General features: G+C 46.3%; 1 protein-coding gene across 1 annotated transcript in view; it reads left to right on the top strand.

The window, feature by feature from the left end:
* The first annotated feature begins 354 nt into the window (after positions 1-354).
* citb (citron rho-interacting serine/threonine kinase b) overlaps positions 355-21801 on the top strand; it is a 40921-nt gene continuing 19474 nt past the window's right edge. The window contains exons 1-26 of the mRNA XM_014160390.3: positions 355-498; positions 2083-2202; positions 6195-6365; positions 6473-6526; positions 6746-6799; positions 7343-7483; positions 7738-7863; positions 8393-8488; positions 8701-8817; positions 9078-9187; positions 9293-9467; positions 10460-10657; positions 10772-10825; positions 12726-12923; positions 14267-14460; positions 14543-14678; positions 14827-14931; positions 15087-15227; positions 15596-15706; positions 15870-16089; positions 16457-16627; positions 19574-19747; positions 19888-20068; positions 20324-20412; positions 20601-20705; positions 20815-20984. Of these exons, the coding sequence (XP_014015865.2) occupies positions 355-498; positions 2083-2202; positions 6195-6365; positions 6473-6526; positions 6746-6799; positions 7343-7483; positions 7738-7863; positions 8393-8488; positions 8701-8817; positions 9078-9187; positions 9293-9467; positions 10460-10657; positions 10772-10825; positions 12726-12923; positions 14267-14460; positions 14543-14678; positions 14827-14931; positions 15087-15227; positions 15596-15706; positions 15870-16089; positions 16457-16627; positions 19574-19747; positions 19888-20068; positions 20324-20412; positions 20601-20705; positions 20815-20984 (3555 nt within the window). The remainder of the gene's footprint in view (positions 499-2082; positions 2203-6194; positions 6366-6472; positions 6527-6745; positions 6800-7342; positions 7484-7737; positions 7864-8392; positions 8489-8700; positions 8818-9077; positions 9188-9292; positions 9468-10459; positions 10658-10771; positions 10826-12725; positions 12924-14266; positions 14461-14542; positions 14679-14826; positions 14932-15086; positions 15228-15595; positions 15707-15869; positions 16090-16456; positions 16628-19573; positions 19748-19887; positions 20069-20323; positions 20413-20600; positions 20706-20814; positions 20985-21801) is intronic.

Below are 21801 nucleotides of genomic sequence, written 5' to 3'. Positions count from 1 at the left end.
TCACAATTTCTTCATAGTAGGCTGGGTTTCAAAGGAGATTTGGCAACGGTCATGTCTTTTTACATAATGGACTTAAATGTTCTGTTGTCTTTCACGTGCTTTCCTGTGAAGCACTGCTGCCATGATTAATCTATGTTTTCACTACTCTCAGTATAAAGTCTTCTTCAACCCCAATAGCTGTGATCAAGGAAATGCTTAGCACAATCAACTTCAGTCCATTGGTTTATTATAAATGGCCATGTTTATTACAGTAATAGAGGTTTGTGGTCACCTGCAAGAGTTCAGTTGACATTGGGAAGATGAACTAATGCTGAAATGGACAAATAAAGCTGTCCTCCCTGTTGCTGTATTCAGATGGAACAGGAGATCTCTTTAGTCCAGAGTAAGATGTCTGATCTGGAGTCAGTGCTGCAGCAGAAGGATGTGGAGCTGAAAGCCTCAGAGACACAGAGGACCATCCTGGAGCAAGACCTGGCTACCTATATAACCGAGTGCACCGTGAGTGGCCCAAGATCCTGACTGTGTGTGTGTGTGATTCCGTAAAGCAGATGGGTACTATGTGTGTGTGTGTGTGTGTGTGTGTGTGTGTGTGTGTGTGGGTGCTCTTGTGTACTACATGCGGTGTTGCCAACGGGCTTTACATAAACTCAGCAAAAAAAGAAACATCCTCTCACTGTCAACTGCGATTACTTTCAGCAAACTTAACGTGTAAATATTTGTATGAACAAAACAAGATTCAACAACTGAGACATAAACTGAACAAGTTCAGACATGTGACTAACAGAAATTGAATAATGTGTCCCTGAACAAAGGAGGGGGGTCAAAATCAAAAGTAACAGTCAGTATCTGGTGTGGCCGCCAGCTGCATTAAGTACTGCAGTGCATCTCCTCCTCATGGACTGCACCAGATTTGGAAGTTCTTGTTGTGAGATGTTATCCCACTCTTCCACCAAGTCACCTGCAAATTCCCAGACATTTCTCGGGGGAATGGCCCTAGCCCTCACCCTCCAATCCAACAGGTCCCAGATGTGCTTAATGGGATTGAGATCCAGGCTCTTTGCTGGCCATGGCAGAACACTGACATTCCTGTCTTGCTGGAAATCATGCACAGAACGAGCAGTATGGCTGGTGGCATTGTCATGCTGGAGGGTCATGTCAGGATGAGCCTGCAGGAAGGGTACCACATGAGTGAGGAGGATGTCTTCCCAGCATTGAGATTGCCTGCAATGACAACAAGCTCAGTCCGATGATGTTGTGACTTACTGCACCAGACCATGACGGACCCTCCACCTCCAAATTGATCCCGCTCCAGAGCACAGGCCTTGGTGTAAGGCTCATTCCTCCAACGATAGACAATAAACTGGTCCAGCGACATTGGGTTTGTGCCCATAGGCGACGTTGTTGCCGGTGATGTCTGGTGAGGACCTGCCTTACAACAGTCCTACAAGCCCTCAGTCCAGCCTCTCTCAGCCTATTGCGGACAGTCTGAGCACTGATGGAGGGATTGTGTGTTTCTGGTGTAACTCGGGCAGTTGTTGTTGCCATCCTGTTCCTGTCCCGCAGGTGTGATGTTCGGATGTACCGATCCTCTGCAGGTTTTGTTACACGTGGTCTGCCACTGCCAGGATGATCAGCTGTCCGTCCTGTCTCCCTGTAGTGCTATCTGAGGCGTCTCACAGTATGGACATTTCAATTTATGGCCCTGGCCACATCTGCAGTCCTCATGCCTCCTTGCAGCATGCCTAAGGCACGTTCACGCAGATGAGCAGGGACCCTGGGCATCTTTCTTTTGGTGTTTTTCAGAGTCAGTAGAAAGGCCTCTTTAGTGTCCTAAGTTTTCATAACTGTGACCTTAATTGCCTACCGTCTGTAAGCTGTTAGTGTCTTAACAATTTTTCCACTGGTGCATGCTCATTAATTATTTATGGTTCATTGAACAAGCATGGGAAACAGTGTTTAAACCCTTTACAATGAAGATCTCTGAAGTTATTTGGATTTTTAGGAATTATCTTTGAAAGACAGGGTCCTGAAAATGGTCCGTTTCTGTTTTTTGTTTTTCTGAGTTTTATGTGTGTGTTTCAGAGTCTGAAGCTCAGTCTGGAGCAGGCCCGTACGGAGGTTTCCCAGGAAGACGACAAGGCGCTGCAGCTCCTCCACGGCATCCGGGAGCAGAGCAACAAGCTGCAGGAGATCAAAGAACAGGTAGAGGAGAGCGCCTCCTGTGGGGCATCAGATGCCTGGCAGGGGTTGTGGATGGTGGAGGGAGTAACCCAAAGTTGCCCCTAAACGCTGTTTAACTGTAATGTTTAGGGTTAAGATTTGGGGAGGGTAAGCTGATCCTAGCTCAGTGCCTACGGGCAACTTCTACCCAGAGTGCTGTGGAGGGATGTGCTCTAAAGCACATTGCCCATCCCTGTGGGGTGTGAGTCGTGTGGGGTGTGAGGAGAGTGCTACCCTGTCAAAGCCGGGTTAATTACAGAGGAGGAGGGTGTTGAGGTTTATCCACTGCTCCCTGTGTAGGTGGAGTCAGTAGACTATTAAACACACTGGGTCTGGATTCCTGACTACATGGAACCATATTCATGTCAATTGGTGTTGTTACTGTGTTTTCATTACCTTTCTGGAATAAGGGTAGTAGAGAAAAAGCCTTGCGGGCCACATAATAGAAGTCTGAAATGGACGTTCTAGTAGCGCTAGCCTTCTGTGAGTGTCAGCATTGAGAATTTATTAGGAGTTTGCAGTATGGTGTCCAACAGTGGTCATGGACTCAAACGCACTTTGCCGTGCACACAGGACTCGTCCTGACCATGAAGAAAGTCTCAGTGGATATCTCTCTGGTAGTGGCGTGCCTTTGCATAGCTCAGCGCCCCAGTCTCCTGTGTGTTTATCACTCGCTACTTTCAGGAGTCATGTAGTGTCTCCTGAGTCTCTGCTGATTGAGGAGTGTAGAGGAAGGATAGATTCACGTTCAGCCCACCATTATCCAAATAGTGTGTGTGTGTCTCTTTGTGTGTGTTTGTGTGTTTGTGTGTGAGTTAGTGGGTTTGTGTTCGTGGGTGGGGGGTTTGTGTGTGTGTGTGTGTGTGTGTGTGTGTGTGTGTGTGAGCGCGCGCAATGCGGATACAACAATGATCTGATTTGGTGAAGGGTTGCCAAGTTCGTGAATTAAGATATTGAAAGATTGACAGCAGAGGAGAGTTAGACAGTATGAACCCCCCCCCCCCCCACACACACACAGAGCAGAATCCCTGGCAGTGGTTACCAGGCACAGGCTCTATAGTGCAGTGGTTGCCATGGCAATGTGAACCATCCATACCTAGAAGTGGAGAGTATGCAGTGCCGCTGATGCAGTGGGCAGCCTGTCGTGATGAGGCGATGGGGTTTTGGATCTTACATTATGGGAACTGGAGTGTTGGTGTTTTTTCACTGCACTGTAGTCTTCACACCCAGTCCATGGTCACCCGTGGTGGTATCGTTACCGCTTACTGATACGGCTAATGCAAACCTGGAAATCAGCTATGGAAATGATTGACCCACTTATAGTTAAAGTTCATAAAGTGGTTCGTAATTGTCGTACATGAGAATGAGTTAGGCTATTGGATATTTGCAGAAGTACTTTCCGGCTTGATTTTGAAGGCTGCATAAGGTCTTGAACAGTGCCTCTCTCCCACACTCCGTTTTAGGAGTCTGGAAGTCCTATTCATATTTATGCAGAATGCATTCAGTGTTGGCGCAACTAACATGGAAGATTTGGGATATGAGAGATAAAATCTTTTCAGTGAGAGAAAGAGAAATCCATTGCAAGACAATCAGTACATGCAAATGATGTAATTCTGTGAAGCAGTCAGAATTAAACACTAGGCTAATTGGAACAGATCCCTAACACTGAATACAAAGCACGCAGGCTGACAGACTATAACTGGGAAAAGACAAATATTCTACCTCTTAGTATTGTATTTGTGATAGGTAGGTTTAATCCAGTTCTATGGCCTACCTAAAGTAAGCTTCATTTGACCACTTTGTCAGCAAACTTACCTTTGGCACATACAACATGTCTAAAGATGACTGAAAGGAATGATTATTCTGTTCTGTAAGGCAGAGTGAAGAGTTAGAGATAAAGCAGTGTTTTTTTCCCCCCAGGACCATGGATTAGTCTCCCCCATCTTGAGAGACTACAGCAGAACTATCACTCTCCCTGTCAGGGCTACACCTACTGCATTTGAAGCTCCCAGCGGGAGTGTGCAGGTCGGGACGATAGGGAGGGACTTTCTGTGTGATTGTGTGTGTGCATTTGCATGTGTATGTATGTGCGTGCATGTTTGAGTTAAGTATATTCACACTCTGAATCAGCTCTTCTGGCGTGCACTGTTCCATTCTATTCACCCTGTATTCCCCCTTTTCTTTCTCTCTCTCTCTCTCTCTCTCTCTCTCTCTCTCTCTCACTCTCTCTCTCTCTTTAATCCTATCCCTTCCTTCCTGCCCCTGGCTCACTCCTCCCTCCTCCTTCATGGGTATCACTCAGCTCTGTACTTAAGCCCAGGCCTAGTTCAGTACCCCTGCTAACTGATGTTTAGGGCTGCCAGAGATTTACTGTGATCCAGTCAGGGACCTGAGGGACTGGGGACACTGAGGAACTGATATGCCGAGTCGGCCCGCTGCCGAAACACACTGTCATTTTGTATGAAGATTCTTTCCTACTTGAAATGGATTTGAATTTGAGTCTACAAAGAGATTAAATGAAAGGTCCCTGTGGTTTTAGGTTTATTCAGTTGATGCAAGTATTGCTCATGTGAAAACCTTTAATTATCATTCCAATTATCAGTTTAATTTACTATTTACCATTTTCTTCCTCAATTCATAGCGTCATGCCATGAATCCTAATTGACAATGCCAATCATCATTTATTCAAATAGCAAATGATTTTTGTATCTTAATTAACGTTATAAGGAGGTCCAAACATAATTTGGGAGGAAATTGTACTGATTATGAAATTCCGTTGTCTTTCATTTTAATTTTTAAAAAATGGCATGAGTCATTTATTACACATGACATTTTCTTACTATAATAGTTAATGACTCATGAAGTGTCTTCCTGTCACGGTTGTCGTTGGGAAAGGAGGACCAAAATGCAGCAGGAATGTGGATGCTCATCTTTACGTTTATTAAAATAACGAAGTGAACACCAAAATAACAAACTCACGATCAACGAAACAGTCTTGAAAGGCTTACTCACGCTAAACAAGAAACAATCTCCCACAAAATACAAACCCAAACACACCCTAATATATAGGACTCTCAATCAAAGGCAAAGAGACAACACCTGCCTTCAATTGAGAGTCCCAACCCCAATTAACTAAACATAGAAACAGATACACTAGACTAAACATAGAAATACATGAATATGACACAGTGCCCAAAACCCCGGAATACATAAATCAAATGCCCTTCTACAACAACCACCACCCCGAACCACATAAAACAAATACCCTCTGCCAAGTCCTGACCAAACTACAATAACAATTAACCCTTATACTGGCCAGGACGTGACACACTTACTGTAGACAACAGGCGGACGTCCTCGGAGACACGCTTTAAGGGTTGATGGAGGAACACTTAGCAAGGTTTGAAACTGAATGGAAACAGGAGGAGAACTTTTAAATGAAAAGGGACTAACGAGGCGCTGGCTGGTGCTGCTGATGCTATCTGCTGCGCCTGTCGTGTTCCATTGTCAGGGTGTCCTCACCCTTCCCGGGCACAGAGACCATGCTACTTTTCATTAGCCTCTGCTAGTCCTAACCAGCCTGATTGACAGGACTGCTGCATGCCCCGTGACCAGACCACGAGATGGAAAGGAAAGCTGTTACCATAGCTAATCGTTCATTAAAACTTTAGAAGAGAAGGACACTAATTGATTTTAGCTGATGCACTTCTTCTCTGCCCCACCTTTTCTTGTTCCATAATGCTTTGTCCAATAGATTCCATTACACAGTATGTCCTTTTCTGTCTATTCGTTGTACCTCTCCTCCCCATCCCTCCCTCTCTCATGTCTGCCTGTCTAATCTCTTTCTGCGACGCTTTCCGTTCCTTTCTATTTACTTGTTATTTTTTGGCACTCATCCTTCTCATGTCTTTCACCTCTGCACTCCTCCGCTATCCCTCTCTCTCATCCCTCGTTCCTCTCGCATCCCTCTGCAGGAGTACCATGCCCAGCTGGAGGAGATGCGCGTGGCCATCAGACAGCTGGAGGAGGACCTGTCTGCAGCCCGTCGCCGTAGCGACCTGTACGAGTCGGAGCTGAAGGAGTCCCGTCAGACGGGCGAGGAGCTGAAGAGGAAGGCAGCTGACTATCAACAGAGGATGCAGAAGGTTCTGTAGCTGCTCTCTCTGATATTGATCTCTTGGCTCAGACCCACGTTCAGAGAAGTTGAAAGGCATGTGTTGGTTTTACTGATTTTCAACTTGTTTTCTTACAGGCTAAGGAGCAAGGCAAAACTGACACGGAGGAGATTCTGTCAAAGCTGGAGAAGGTACCAGTTCCATTGGCTCACATGTTGACATCCTATATGGTTCCATATGGTCCTTCAAGGAATGCTGTTCAGTCAGTGGTTAGGAGACAAATGCCAAATTATAAAACAAAAGTTATTATGAATGAAACAATGAAGATGGTTTGGGTGTAAAACTCACAGGGACCAAGGAATGTGCAGCTTAAAAGTTTGATGTTCTCTATCTTTCTCTTTCTGTTTTAGACCAATACTGAACAGCAGGTGAAAATTCAGGATCTCCAAGATAAGCTTGCCAAGGTAGAATATTATGGTTGAAAACGTCCTGGATAATGAATTCATATTCAGCATATGCCGTAAGGGGAGAAGATATGCTCACCACACACAGACATGTGGAAAGTCATTTTTCTCTCCTGCTAATGATGCGTGTCAACCCCTCATTGTCCTGTGAAGCAGATGCTGAGTTGTGGCCTGAGAGTAATTCAACACTCCGCTAAAACCATCATTAGTTTGTTTCAGCTTATTTGCCAGCTATCAAACTATTCTGCCCCTGTTAGACAATGGCTGGTTTCTGCATTTATTATGTTTTATAGAGATGAATATACATTTAATACATTTTTCAAAAAAAAGTTCTCATTTTTTTTATATCCAAATGGAATTCTCTAAGCTGTATGGGCCCACATTTTAGAAGCACAATCAATCACATTTTCACCCAGTATTCTACGCTATTCATGGACTCAATTATCAATCAAGTCTTTAGAGTTTAAACTACAACAGTTTAAAGTTATTTCAATGTAAGATAGATGACACACAGTGTTTGTTGTACCCCGGCCCATAACACAGGCAGTGAAGGGAAGTAGCGAGACCACAGATCACCTCCATAGTATTCGGGTGGCTAAGGAGCGCATGGAGCGTGAGCTGGAGAGGCTGCAGACCAAGGAGGACTCCAGTGACAGCCTCCGCAGACGCCTGAGGGAGACAGAGGTATGCAGTACTGACACACATTAGACAATAACAGCAAAGAAAGGGCTCATTGAAAGAGAGCTGGATAAACTCCCTGTTACTGTTGGCAGCAGATGTTCTCTAGCCTGAGCAGTGTGTGTGTGTGTGTGTGTGTGTGTGTGTGTGTGTGTGTGTGTGTGTGTGTGTGTGTGTGTGTGTGTGTGTGTGTGTGTGTGTGTGTGTGTGTGTGTGTGTGTGGTGTGTGTATGTGTGTGTGTGTGTGTGTGTGTGTGTAGGATGGCAGGAAGACCCTGGAGAACCAGGTGAAGAGGCTGGAGATAGTGGAGCGCAGGGAGAGTAAGCTGAAGGAGGACATGCAGAGCAAGGCCCAGCAGATCCAGCAGATGGCTGATAAAATCATGGTAAGGGGAGGGGAAAGAGGGCACCTCAGCACCCCTCCGGTCCTCACAACTTTGCCCTTCGTTGGAGGATTGCTCTCCCGAGTGAGCATCACACAAGCCCTCCAGGAGTATGTGTTCTCACTGCTCATACAAGCACACACACTCTCTCTCTTAGTTACACACACACACACACACACACACACTCTCTCACTTAGTTACACACACATACTCACACACACTTGTTATTCAGTCTGTGCCAAATCCTAATTGAGATCTGCAAGCGTATGTGCAGTGTTAGTGTATCTCCACGTTATGAGCGTGTATCTCACATTAGGATTCGGCCTTCACTCTCTGGAGATTATTTATTGCTCTCTCTCTCTGTCTCAGACCCAAGAGTGTTTGTTTTCTTTCCCTGAGAACAATTATTTGCAGCATTTTTTCCCTTGCTGTACTGAATCATTTCATGGTGTCGGGTCCTGAATTGAAAAGGGTGAATTAACACTGTACTGTACTGTAACGTGTGTGTGTGTGTGTGTGTGTGTGTGTGTAGGATCTGGAGGAGAGTCTTCGTGAGAGCCAGTCCACAGGCCAACGAGTGGAGACACACATGGAGCAGAAGGAGAAGCTCTATGACGAGAAAATCAAGGTAGAGCCTCAAGGGACCACTACTGTTCTTCACAAACATTCAGTAAAGTATAATGTTATGGGCCACTGGTGTATTTACATTGTTAGGGAAGGTTGTCGGCTTTAACTGGAGCCCAGATTTTCCTGGGCAGGTTCCTTGGATCCCGTTTCTGGGCCTTGATCCTGAGCACTAGCATGGTTGATCCTGTGTTGTATCTCTCTTATATTGACAAGGTTCTGGAGAATCAGATGAAGGCAGACATGGCAGATAAGGAGATGCTGGAATCCAGTCAGAGAAAGTATGAGGAGGAGGTCCAGGAGAAGTGCTGCATCATCAGCGAGCAGAAGGCGGTAAGAGCTGCTCAGGCTAGTTAGGATGCGGCCAGGCCGATTTTTACAATAATCACAGGGACTTGGTTTATTTTTCACATTAATCACACTGACTTGGTTTATTACAAACTTGCAATAACCTTTTGCCAGGCAACTGTGATATACTGTACATGTGCTGTGTTGTTCTGACAAATAGCATTTGTTACTTTATAAATGCGATGCAAACTATCAGACATGTTGAGGCTGCATGTGTTGAAACGTGTCTCTTCTGTCCATCCCAGACCATCAATGCCATGGACTCTAAGATGGCCAGCCTGGAGCAGAGGATTGCCGAGCTGTCTGAAGCCAACAAACTGGCAGCCAACAGCAGCATCTACACCCAGAAGAACATGTGAGTGTTGTGGACTATCTCAGTTAGTTACATAGTTAATTAGTTAGTTAGGAAGATTGTCTACTGACTGTGCTGCGTGTCTATTTATCTGTCTGGGCCTGACAGAAAAGCCCAGGAGGAGATGATCTCAGAGCTGAGGCAGCAGAAGTTCTACCTGGAGTCTCAGGCTGGGAAGCTGGAGGCCCAGAATGCCAAGCTGGAGGAGCATCTGGAGAAGATAAGCCAGCAGGAGCAGAGCAACAAGAGCCGAGTGCTGGAGCTGGAGACGAGGCTGAGAGAGGCGAGGAGAGAGGAAAGAGGAGATGGGGAGAGGACGAGGGCAGACAGGGGAGGAGAGGGGAGGAAGGTTGGGGTCACATGAAGGAGGAGAGGGGAGGAAGGTTGGGGACACAGGAAGGAGGAGAGGGGAGGAAGGTTGGGGACACAGGAAGGAGGAGAGGGGAGGAAGGTTGGGGTCACAGGAAGGAGGAGAGGGGAGGAAGGTTGGGGACACAGGAAGGAGGAGAGGGGAGGAAGGTTGGGGTCACAGGAAGGAGGAGAGGGGAGGAAGGTTGGGGTCACAGGAAGGAGGAGAGGGGAGGAAGGTTGGGGTCACAGGAAGGAGGAGAGGGGAGGAAGGTTGGGGTTACAGGAAGGAGGAGAGGGCAGGAATGTTGGGGTCACGGGAAGGAGGGGAGGAAGGTTGGGGTCACAGGAAGGAGGAGAGGGGAGGAAGGTTGGAGTCACAGGAAGGAGGAGAGGGCAGGAATGTTGGGGTCACGGGAAGGAGGGGAGGAAGGTTGGGGTCACAGGAAGGAGGAGAGGGGAGGAAGGTTGGGGTCACAGGAAGGAGGAGAGGGGAGGAAGGTTGGGGTCACAGGAAGGAGGAGAGGGGAGGAAGGTTGGAGTCACAGGAAGGAGGAGAGGGCAGGAATGTTGGGGTCACAGGAAGGAGGGGAGGAAGGTTGGGGTCACAGGAAGGAGGAGAGGGGAGGAAGGTTGGGGTCACAGGAAGGAGGAGAGGAAGGTTGGGGTGACAGAAAGGAGGAGAGGGCAGGAATGTGAAAAGAGGAGGAGGAAAAGAGGGCAAGGAGCCAGGAGAGCAGTCGACGGGTTGGGCAGAGAGGGATGCCAGATAGAGGGGTCATGTAAGGTGAAAGGTCAAGCTCCACTGTGCGTTGTTGATTTGCCAGATCAGCATCTCTCTGACTCACTGACCGTCTGGATCGCTCCTTCCTCTTCCTGACTCCTTTCTGTCTCTCCCTTCTCTCTGTGTGTCCCTCGTGTGGTTAGATGGGCCTGGAGCACGAGGAGCAGAAGCTGGAGATCAAACGTCAGGTGACAGAGCTGACCCTGTCGCTGCAGGAGAGGGTGTCTCAGATCAGCGGGCTGCAGGCGGCACGCCACTCCCTGGAGAGTCAGCTGCAGCAGGCCAAGTCAGAGCTGGAGGACACCACCGCTGAGGCTGAGGAGGAGATCTGTGTTCTCAGAGTGAGTGCAGGAGGGACACACATACCAGTCTGCTGTTATTACTCCTGTTATTACTGTGATATTATGAAGTACAGTAGTACAGCCGCCAAACCTGTCTCTCTCTCTGTCTGGTAGGCCCACCGAGACGAGATCCAGCGCAAGTATGATGCCCTCAGAGACAGCTGTGCGGTATGCCAGCCCTTTGTATCACCTTTTCTCTCTCTCTCTCTCTCTAGTGTTGTCTTCATCTTTCTCTCTGCTACCTCTCTTTACCCTGTCTCTTTTTCTCTCTTTCTATTCTCTCTCACTCCTTTCAGAATTAGAAGGCATTAACTGAGTTGAGTCAGATAAGATCAGCTATTATAGATTTCCATTGGCCGTGTTTCCAGCCATCACGCTCAACGAGGCCTTTGTTTTTCCAGGAAAAAAGTAGACCGTCAATTAGGTTATCCGTCTGTTTTCAATCCCCACTGCTATTTCTACTATTTAGAAAAATATCAATTTGTTTCATGCAGATCCTCCATATCTTTTTGCCAAGAATAGAACTAAGTCTTGTATTTAGGTTGATGTGATGAATAATATATACCCATATCTTTTCATATCTCTTTGTCAGCGAGCGCGTGAAAACGAACCCTGGGAAGATGAGGTTATTGTGTTGTGGTGGGGGATTTAAAAACCTTCAAAGTCACATTGTTTGAATCACTGCTGGGTCTCATTGTGGTTAATACATAATGGTCTCTCTTTATCCCCTTGCCCTACTTTTGTGATCCTCCCACTCGCAAGCTGTTGAGAAAGAGTATTCTTCCTAGATTCGGCTGGCCGATATTCAGGCAATCATTCCCAAGTTCGGAAACAAATTGAGGTTGTTATGCCTGGCCCCCCATGTCTATTTTTGTGTATGGCACCTATTTGTTCTGTTTAGATCATTGATAACACAGTACTTTCAGTAACAGCAGAAATGAAACATGGGCAAGGTTGCATTGACATGAGGTAGTAGTATATCAATAATAGATACAGTTATGTACTGATGACAAGTGTTATGTAACATGCCTGGAGGTGAAGGTCTGGCTCCTTTGGCTGTTGTTGGGAATTGGCTAGGTTTTGTTTACACATATTTAGAAGGTAGTGAATTCTAACCAAACCCACTGTAATAATTCACAAACATCCGGATGTTAACACCAGTGTTTATCTATCCCGGGTACTGCTACTAGACTGTACTGTATTTCTGTGTATCCTTTAAGGAAACTACAGAGCTTCAAACATGGCTTGTCCTGGAGTGTGTGTGTGTGTGTGTGTGTGTGTGTGTGTGTGTGTGTGTGTGTGTGTATGTTATCATGAGCACCCAGTAGGATGGAGAGAATACATTGCTGATGAACAGATCACGGCTTATCAGTCCCATTGTTGACCTCCCATCTCCTCTGAGTATTCTGTCATTTCTGTCAGTCCTCAGCCCCTACGGCCTGCTAGAGAGAGATGATGTATGTACATAAAACCTTTGTTCACTCCACTGCCCTGTAGTCCTGCATGGTACAGAGCAGCCAGGCTCCCCAGAAAGCAGAATAACATCTAACTCAGCTTCAGAAACCTCTAACCTTCATTTGCATAGGGTATGCACTAGTATGCTGGCTGATTAAGAGGACGTGATGGTGCAGATGAAGAGATTATGCAGCTCCCTGCTCAGCCCGGAGAGTGACATGAAGGCGGTCTGAGATAATAATGTTTCCGTGGATATTTATCTCTAATTGCAAAATGTTTGCCTTGGCGGGCTGCGATGTATGTAGCATTCACTGAAGGGAACTCACGGTGATGTTCTCAAGTCTATGGTCCTCCAACGATCCGCTGTGTGGGTTTTAATGAAGTCCATATGCTCTGGTGAGGACTTTTCACTCCTGTCTGTCAACGGTCATTTCAATTGATGAGTCTTTATGCCCTCCTCCCACTTTTCCCATTGATTGATCATTCTATTTCACTACATGATGAACAGGTCTACCACTACATCCCTACATCGTAGTATACATTGAAATCATGTACTGTTGTGTTGAGATGCTGGTAATGAACCTACTGTAATTCTTCTCCATCCCTCTCTCAGGTGATCACAGACCTGGAGGAGCAGCTGACCCAGTTAACCCAGGAGAACGCTGAGCTGAACAGACAGAATTTTTACCTGTCCAAGCAGCTGGACGAGGCCACAGATGAGACAGAGGAGCGCCTGCAGCTGGGCCAGGACGTGGACCGTCTGCGCCGCGAGGTGGCTGACCGTGAGATGCACCTCAACAACCAGAAACAGGTGTGACTCACACTCAAACCATCCTGTTCAGTGTACACACTCTAACATGTTACTAGAACGTGTTCATGGAGAGTCTTGTTTCTCATGTTCTCATTTCCTCTCAATTCAATTAAATTCAAGGGGCTTTATTGGCATGGGAAACACATGTTTACATTGCCAAAGAATGAACAGAAGTGAAATAAACAATAAAAAATTAACAGTAAACATTACACAAAAGTTCCAAAAGAATAAAGACATTTCAAATGACATATTATGTCTATATATTATTATTGTCCCTCTCTCTCTATCTCTCTCTCTCTCTCGCTCTCTCTGTCTCTCTCTCTCTCTCTCTCTCTCTCTCTCGCTCTCTCTGTCTCTCTCTCTCTCTCTCTCTCTCTCTCTCTCTCTCTCTCTCTCTCCCTCTCTCTCTCTCTCTGTCTCTCGCTCTCTCTCTCGCTCTCTCTCTCTCCGTCTCTCTCTCTCTCTCTCTCTGTCTCTCTCTCTCTCGCTCTCTCTCACCGTCTCTCTCTCTCTCTCTCTCTCTCCCTCTCTCCTTTCACATACATTTCATTTCACATATGCCCCAAAACACATAACTCTCCTCAGTCCTCAACAATCAATTACAGGTGACACACACACACAAACATGCACACCCTTCAGCAGCTACAGTGATTAAGTGGAGTATAAATCAGGCAGAAGATACTGGACTGTTCTGTTGTTGTGAAGCGCTAGCTCAGCGAGCAGAGAGAGGAGAGGAGGCCGTGTGACGCTGTGCTCTGCCCCTGTGGGAGGGGGTGTGTAGGCGTACAGTAGATTCATCTCTCAGTCTCTCTGTCCTAGCTAGTGGTTGTGTAACCAGGGATGGAAGTCATAGACGATGGAGCCGACCGTGAGTGGGAGGGATGTGTCATCCACATCGTTCCCAGGTAGTGTCAGGCCTGGATGCGTGGACTTCAGAGGACCATGGTGCTGCTGCAGCTATATTTGTATCCCAGTGTTTGTCTCGAGCAGAGAAACAGGAAGCATAAAAACCTAGCTCAGTGTCAGCCCTATGTACCGTACATAGGCGAAATGTATTGCCTTCATGAATCAATACAACTCTCAAAAGCGCACAACCCATTGATGATCAGAATATGACAATACTGATGTTGGTCTGGGATAGTTAGTCTGTTACTCACAGAGCTGCTGCATTAAGACCACAAACACCATGAAAGGTTCCTTAAATGGTTGTATTAGTGTATGTTTTCTCCTGCAATCTCTCTGTGTTGTTCATGTTGTCTGTAGGAACAGAACAGAGCAGTGCCTTCTATTCTCCTATTCTCATGTAACCCCCCCCCCCCCCCCCCCTCCATGTCCTGTGTTAGAACATTGAGACGCTGAAGACCACGTGCACCATGCTGGAGGAGCAGGTCCTGGAGCTGGAGACCCTGAATGATGAGCTGCTGGAGAAGGAGAGGCAATGGGATGCCTGGAGGGGAGCCCTGGAGGATGAGAAGAACCAGGCCGAGAGGAGGACAAGGGAGATCCAGAGACAGCTGGACAACGAGAAGCAGAACAGGTAACACAAACACAAACACACACCAACACACACACACACACACACACTCACTCATATGGCCCCCGCTCTTACTCCTGTTCAGGCTGCGTGCGGACCAGCGCAACTCGGAGGCTCGTCAGTCTATTGAACAGGCAGTGAAGGAGCACAAGGCTGAGATTCTGGCCCTGCAGGAGGCCCTCAAGGACCAGAGACTCAAAGCAGAGAGCCTCTCTGACACAGTGAGCCTTACGTGTCTGCCTGTTCATGTCTCTCTCTGTCTGTGTATCCATCTGTCTTTCTCTCGGTCTCTCGCTGTCTGTCTCTCTGTCTCTCTGTGTGTTTGTCTAAAGCAGACCTGTACATGTTTTCTTGCCTCTGGCCCTCTAGCTGAATGAACTGGAGAAGAAGCATGCCATGCTGGAGATGAATGCTAGGAGTCTGCAGCAGAAGCTGGAGAGTGAGAGGGAGCTGAAGCAGAGGATGCTGGATGACGTGGGTTATGTTTTCCTCTCATTCTACATGTGTTGCAATTGAGTCATTAATATCATGTCATGTTAAAAATGCCTCTATTATAAACCGATATGTCTGTGTGTCTTGTGAGAAGTGAAACATCACATCATGTTTATACTGCTGGTGTCCCTCCACAGCAAGGTAACCTGCAGCAGCAGATGGATGTTCAGAAGAGCCACATCTTCCGTCTGACCCAAGGGCTGCAGGAGGCTCTGGACCAGACTGACCTGCTGAAGACTGAGAGGACTGACCTGGAGTACCAGCTGGAGAACATCCAGGTACAGCTACACTCCCTCACACACTCACTCACTCACTCACTCACTCACTCACTCACTCACTCACTCACTCACTCACTCACTCACTCACTCACTCACTCACTCACTCACTCACTCACTCACTCACTCACTCACACACACAGACAGACACACACACACACACTCACTCAAACACACACACGCAAATACGCACAAACGCACACGCACACACACACACACACACACACACACACACACACACACACACACACACACACACACACACACACACACACACACACACACACACACACACACACACACACACACTCAGAGAGGTACGTTAGTAAAAATTCATTGCCTTAGTAATGTTCACTTAGCTCCACCTGCAGGCTGTGTTCTCCCATGAGAAAGTGAAGTTGGAGGGGACCATCACCCAGCAATCCAAACTCATAGACTTCCTCCAGGCCAGGGTGGACCAGGGGGGCTCCAAGAAGAAAAAGGTGAGACTGGACAGCTCACAACACAGGTACAGAGACACAGAGTACATGAATACATTTCTAGAGCAACTTTACTAGTGTCTGCTATGGGCCTTTTCATTCTACCCCCAATCTTTTCTCAAAATGTTTGCCTGTGACAGTTATTATGTCTGTGTGTGTGTTCCAGGGTCTATTTGGCCGGCGCAGAGAGGACCTGCTGGCTGCCATGGTGGCCCAGGGCCAGTCCCAGGTTCCCCAGCAGGTGTCCCCTGTACCCTCTGTGCAGCCGGTGCCCCTCCAGTACAGTGACATGAAGATGGCCCTGGACAAGGAGCGCTCCCGCTGCTCTGAGCTGGAGGATGCACTGCAGAACATGAGACTGGAGCTGCGCTCCCTACGAGAGGAAGGTAAGGAAACAGTCATCTGAAATAAACAGGAAATAATCCCACTAAAGACTACGGCTGTAGTCCAGCGCATGCTATCGCTTCAACCAGAACATCAAACTCACACCAGGCCCAAACAACACTCCCTTGTGACTTTCCTTTGATTCCTCTCTCTCTCTCTCTCTCTCTCTCTCTCTCTCTCTCTCTCTCTCTCTCTCTCTCTCGCTCTCTCTCTCTCTCTCACCTCTCTCTCTCTCCTTTCTCTCGCTCTCTCTCTCTCTCTCTCTCCTTTATTTCTCTCTCTCTCTCTCTCTCTCTCTCTCTCTCTCTCTCTCTCTCGCTCTCTCTCTCTGTATGTGTCTCTCACTCTCACACATATACACACGTCCAGCGGTCCAGTACAAGCCTGTGGACCATGGTGGTACCCCGGCTACCCCTGGCACAACGCGCCAGCAGATGGTGATGTCTGCCATGGTGAAGTCTCCTGAGCACCAGCAGGGCCCGAGCAGCCTGCTGGCTACCTCTAACTCTGGCCGCAGGAAGGAGGTTGCCACCCCCGAGGGTGAGTCCTTCTGGAGGAGAAAAAGGGGACATGGGAGTGCATCAGATGAGACCTCTGTGTGGCCTTCAGCACTGTGTCCATATTTCCATATAATGCAGTATAATTGAAGTAATAGACCGCCCCTGACATAATAAAGATACTTGGACCTAAAATCACTCAGGCAAGCTTTCCAGATTCCTCTTCCTCCTAATGCCTTAGACCTTTGTCCTTTTTCTCTCACACTCAACAGAGAGAAGGAGAGTCACTTTTGAAAGTAAGTTCTCCTAACTCATGGAGCCCGCAATTTGCTATCACCTTCCTTTTTGCCTCCCTACCACACTCCGAATGGGCCAGATTTGAAAAGCTCTGCACTGGGATCAAGTGGCAGATGTTTCTTTAGAGTATGGTATGCTAAGTTCTGGTTTCTAATGCTTGTATTGGAGTTTCCACTTTTCAGTAATGCCTCTCTACTAAATTATTCTAGCTCTGGAATTAGTATTCACTTCAATTAATAACTAAAGTATTTTCATAGAATGTAGCTTTACATGTCTTTACATACAGTACCAGTCAAACGTTTGGACACACCTACACATTCAAGGGTTTTTCTTTATTTTGTACTATTTTCTACATTGTAGAATAATAGTGAAGACATCAAAACTATGAAATAACACATATGGAATCATGTAGTAACCTAAGAAGTGTTAAGCAAATTAGATTCTTCAAAGTAGCCACCCTTTGCCTTGATGATAGGTTTGCACACACTTGGCATTCTCTCAACCAGCTTCATGAGGAATGCTTTTCCAACAGTCTTGAAGGAGTTCCCACATATGCTGAGCACTTGTTGACTGCTTTTCCTTCACTCTGCGGTCCAACTCATCCCAACCCATCTCAATTGGGTTAAGGTCAGGTGATTGTGAGGCCAGGTCATCTGATGCAGCACTCCATCACTCTCCTTCTTGGTCAAATAGCCCTTACACAGCCTGGATGTGTATTTTGTGTCATTGTCCTGTTGAAAAACAAATGATAGTCCCACTAAGCGCAAACCAGATGGGATGGCGTATCGCTGCAGAATGTTGTGGTATCCATGCTGGTTAAGTGTGCCTTGAATTCTAAATAAATCCCTGACAGTGTCACCAGCAAAGCACCCCCAAACCATCACACCTCCTCCTCCATGCTTCACGGTGGGAACCACACATGCAGAGATCATCCGTTCACCTACTCTGCGTCTCACAAAGACACGGCAGTTGGAACCAACAATCTCAAATTTGGACTCATCAGACCAAAGGACAGATTTCCACCAGTCTAATGTCCATTGCTCGGGCTTCTTGGCCCAAGCAAGTCTCTTATTATTATTGGTGTCCTTTAGTAGTGGTTTCTTTGCAGCAATTTGACCATGAAGGCCTGATTCACACAGTCTCCTCTGAACAGTTGATGTTGAGTCTGTTACTTGAACTCTGTGAAGCATTTATTTGGGTTGCAATCTGAGGTGCAGTTAACTCTAATGAACTTATCCTCTCCAGCAAAGGTAACTCTGGCTCTTCCTTTCCTGTGGTGGTCCTCATGAGAGACAGTTTCATCATAGCGGTTGATGGTTTTTGTGACTGTACTTGAAGAAACATTCAAAGTTCTTGAAATTTTCCGTATTGACTGACCTTCATGTCTTAAAGTAATGATGGACTGTCGTTTCTCTTTACTTATTAGAGCTGTTCTTGCCATAATATGGACTTGGTCTTTTACCACATAGAGCTATCTTCTGTATACCACCCCTACCTTGTCACAACACAACTGATTGGCTCAAACGCATTAAGAAGGAAAGAAATTCCACAAATTAACTTTAACAAGGCACACCTGTTAATTGAAATGCATTCCAGGTGACTACCTTATGAAGCTGGTTGAGAGAATTCCAAGAGTGTGCAAAGCTGTCATCAAGACAAAGGGTGGCTACTTTGAAGAATCTCAAATATAAAATATATTTAGATTTCTTTAACACGGTAACATTACAATTTAGAAAATAGCACAAATTCAGAAAAACCCTTGAAGGAGTAGGTGTGTCCAAACTTTTGACTGGTACTGTACATAAATCATAAAGACATTTTCATTCCTGGCTTGCGTCAGGTAAATCATTGTAGAAATGTAATTCAAACCAGCATATTGGTTGATTCGACATTACCAGCTAACATAAAATTAACATATCATGTTAAAAAAGCCATTATGTGTTTGTGACACAGTGTATGTGTCTGTATTCTACTTGGAGAAATGAGACTGAAAACATTTCCATAGTTCTCTGTTTTTGAGCTAAACTTTCCTCCCTCTAAGTGCACAGCTTTGGAAATCTGAAGCAATTGCCTTTACTTCTGTTTGCCAACACGCCAATCCATTGACTCTCAGGCAGCTATCTGCCCTGCACCTTGAACCACTGCAACCCAGACCTGCACACCTTACAGAGGGGGGGTTTTCTTTTCAGCTTTTCACCTTATACCGCAATGTAGAAACCACAGGAGGTTGGTGGCACCTTAATTGGGGAGGACAGGCTCGTGGTAATGGCTGGAGCGGAATAAGTGGGTCGTTATCAAATATATCAAACACTTGGTTTCTATGTGTTTAATGCCATTCCATTCACTCCGTTCCAGCCATTCTTATGAGCCGTCCTCCTCTCAGCAGCCTCCACTGGTTGGAACATATTCATCCTGTTCCCTCAATGAGAAGATTCCTGGATGCATGCGTTAAGTTCCAGTTATGAACTGATCACTGGTGAATGATGGGATCAAATATGATTTACCTTTTCATTTCAGATCCTCTTATCTTTAACATTTTAACATTATGTTGGTAATGCTTCCTTTTCGTTGCCTCACTTGCACAACTGACATGGCACGGTGCAACGGATTCTTTTGTTGTTGAAAAAAAAAACGATAATTGTGGTTGCTATAGATACTGTCCCTCCTCACTGTCTTTCCTGGCTGTGTTCAGAGTATGGCCATCGCATGAAGGACAGTCAGAGGGACAGGGAGAGGGGGAGGCAGAGGGAGAGCATTCACCACAACACCCCTCACCGCTTCACCGTGGGACTCAACATGAGGGCTGCCAAGTGTACTGTGTGCCTGGATACCGTGCACTTTGGTCGCCAGGCAGCCACCTGTGTCGGTATGTTACGTTCCAACCATCCACTCCCCATCACAATGATCAGGCACATTTCTGTTGAGCAAGGCTTTTTCAGAAGGGCGGCTCATACAGTAGTGTGATTCTGGCATTCCTAGTTTGAACAGTTTTCTTCTCTCCTTCAGAATGTCATGCTTTGTGCCATCCAAAATGCTCCCCCTGCCTTCCTGCCACGTGCGGCCTGCCTGGGGACTGTGCCCTGCACATGGCTGAGGCGCTGTGCCGGGACAAAGGCAGCTCCCCTGGCCTGCAGCTCAAAGAGGCCAGCGGACATGTTCGCCTGGAGGGGTGGATGAAGCAGCCCAGGTGGGTCTGTTAACTCTGGTGTGTGACTAATAGGACCATACTATAGATCAACACTGCCTGTCTGCCTACCCTTCAAGTTGATTGCATTTAGACTGATTGCTAATCCCTCATACTGTATTTGATTTGATCTGAGATGTTTCTTTAGTACTAAAGTATAGTTGTAGGCTACAGTATTATCCTCATCTGTTCTAGACATTGACTATCTCTGTGATGGTCTATGCTGCTGGCCCAGTGACAGACATGTTTGTTCTGTAGGAATGGGAAGCGTGGCCAGGGCTGGGAGAGGAAGTATGTGGTGCTGGATGGGACCAAGGTGACCATCTATGAAACAGAGCCCAGAGAAGGTCTCACTCCCTTTCCTGTCCCTACAGTACATATGATTATGAAATAGGTTGAACTATTTTCTATTTTTTTGGTAACAATTCATTCTTATTTCCTTTAGCTTACAGTGTTCTTGATTGCTGCCAGTTGGTGCCTTTTAGTCTGTGTATTTCTTAGGGAATGTTGATTTCCCTCTGTTTGTGTTGTTCAGACTCAGTGAAGCCACTGGATGAGTTTGAGCTGTGTCTGTCTGATGGAGAGGTGATGGTGCACGGGGCTGTCGGGGCGTCTGAGCTGCCCAACACAGCAAAGTCAGGTACACCAAACTTGTGTCCGACTTATTATTAACTTATTAGTAGTATCATGATCTGTGCTTAGAAATGACCTGTTCCCCTCGTTCCCTCACTGTGCTGTGATGTGTGTAGATGTGCCATATGTGCTGAAGCTGGAGTCTCACCCCCACACGTCGTGCTGGCCTGGACAGACTCTGTACTTCATGGCTCCCAGTTTCCCAGACAAGCAGCGTTGGGTGGCCGTGCTGGAGTCTGTGGTGGCAGGGGGGCGAGCATCTCGGGAGAAGGCTGAGGCAGATGCAGTGAGTACCACAGTACTCACCACTATGGAGTTAAATTAGTAGAATTACTTACTGACACACATACGCACAACCCTAAACCTTACCCTAGCCCCAGTGCTGGAATAAGTACCCAATTGTCATACTTGAGTAAAAGTAAAGATACCTTGATAGAAAATGACTCAAGTAAAAGTCACCCAGTAAAATACTACTTGTGGAAGTGTCTAAAAGTATTTGGTTTTATATATACTTAAGTATTAAAAGTAAATGTTATTGCTAAAATATACTTAAGTATTAAAAGTAAAAGTATAATTAATTAAAATTCCTTATAAATCCTCTTGGTACCGGTTCTGACCGACATTTTTGCTTATAAATCGATCTCTGGACACCGTAGATTGAACTAGGTTGCATTGAGAAATAGCCTTTGTTCCCATGGACACCAAGTATATTTTCTGAGCCTGTGTGACATAGGATGTGAAATCTGAAAACACTTGAAGCTGGGATGGATGTCCCTCCGACCATTTCATTCACTCTTTCGACTGTCCATCAACTCCTGGCCGAACCCTACATCACAGCCACTGACAAAGCACATGCCTGCAATCATTACATCGTAGTGCAGCATTAGAGAGTGGTGTCATCACGGTAGATCGATTTATAGCGATTAATCCAAATAATTATTAGATTTTAAACAAAAAACACTTTCTGTTTGTCACAGATGGACAAGATTAATATGAGATGAAAGGAGAGTTCCTAACGAGCTCAGGAAGTCAAGCTAGAGCTCTGTTCACAACGAACGTCTCACTTTAGAAAATATGCACATTTTCTCTAACCCTAAACATGC

The sequence above is a fragment of the Salmo salar genome, chromosome 20 (genome assembly GCF_965601325.2).
Source record: "Salmo salar chromosome 20, fSalSal1, whole genome shotgun sequence".
NCBI classification, from domain to species: domain Eukaryota; kingdom Metazoa; phylum Chordata; class Actinopteri; order Salmoniformes; family Salmonidae; genus Salmo; species Salmo salar.
The sequence above is the reverse complement of the archived record's forward strand: the minus strand, read 5'-3'. Positions and strand labels throughout refer to the sequence as shown.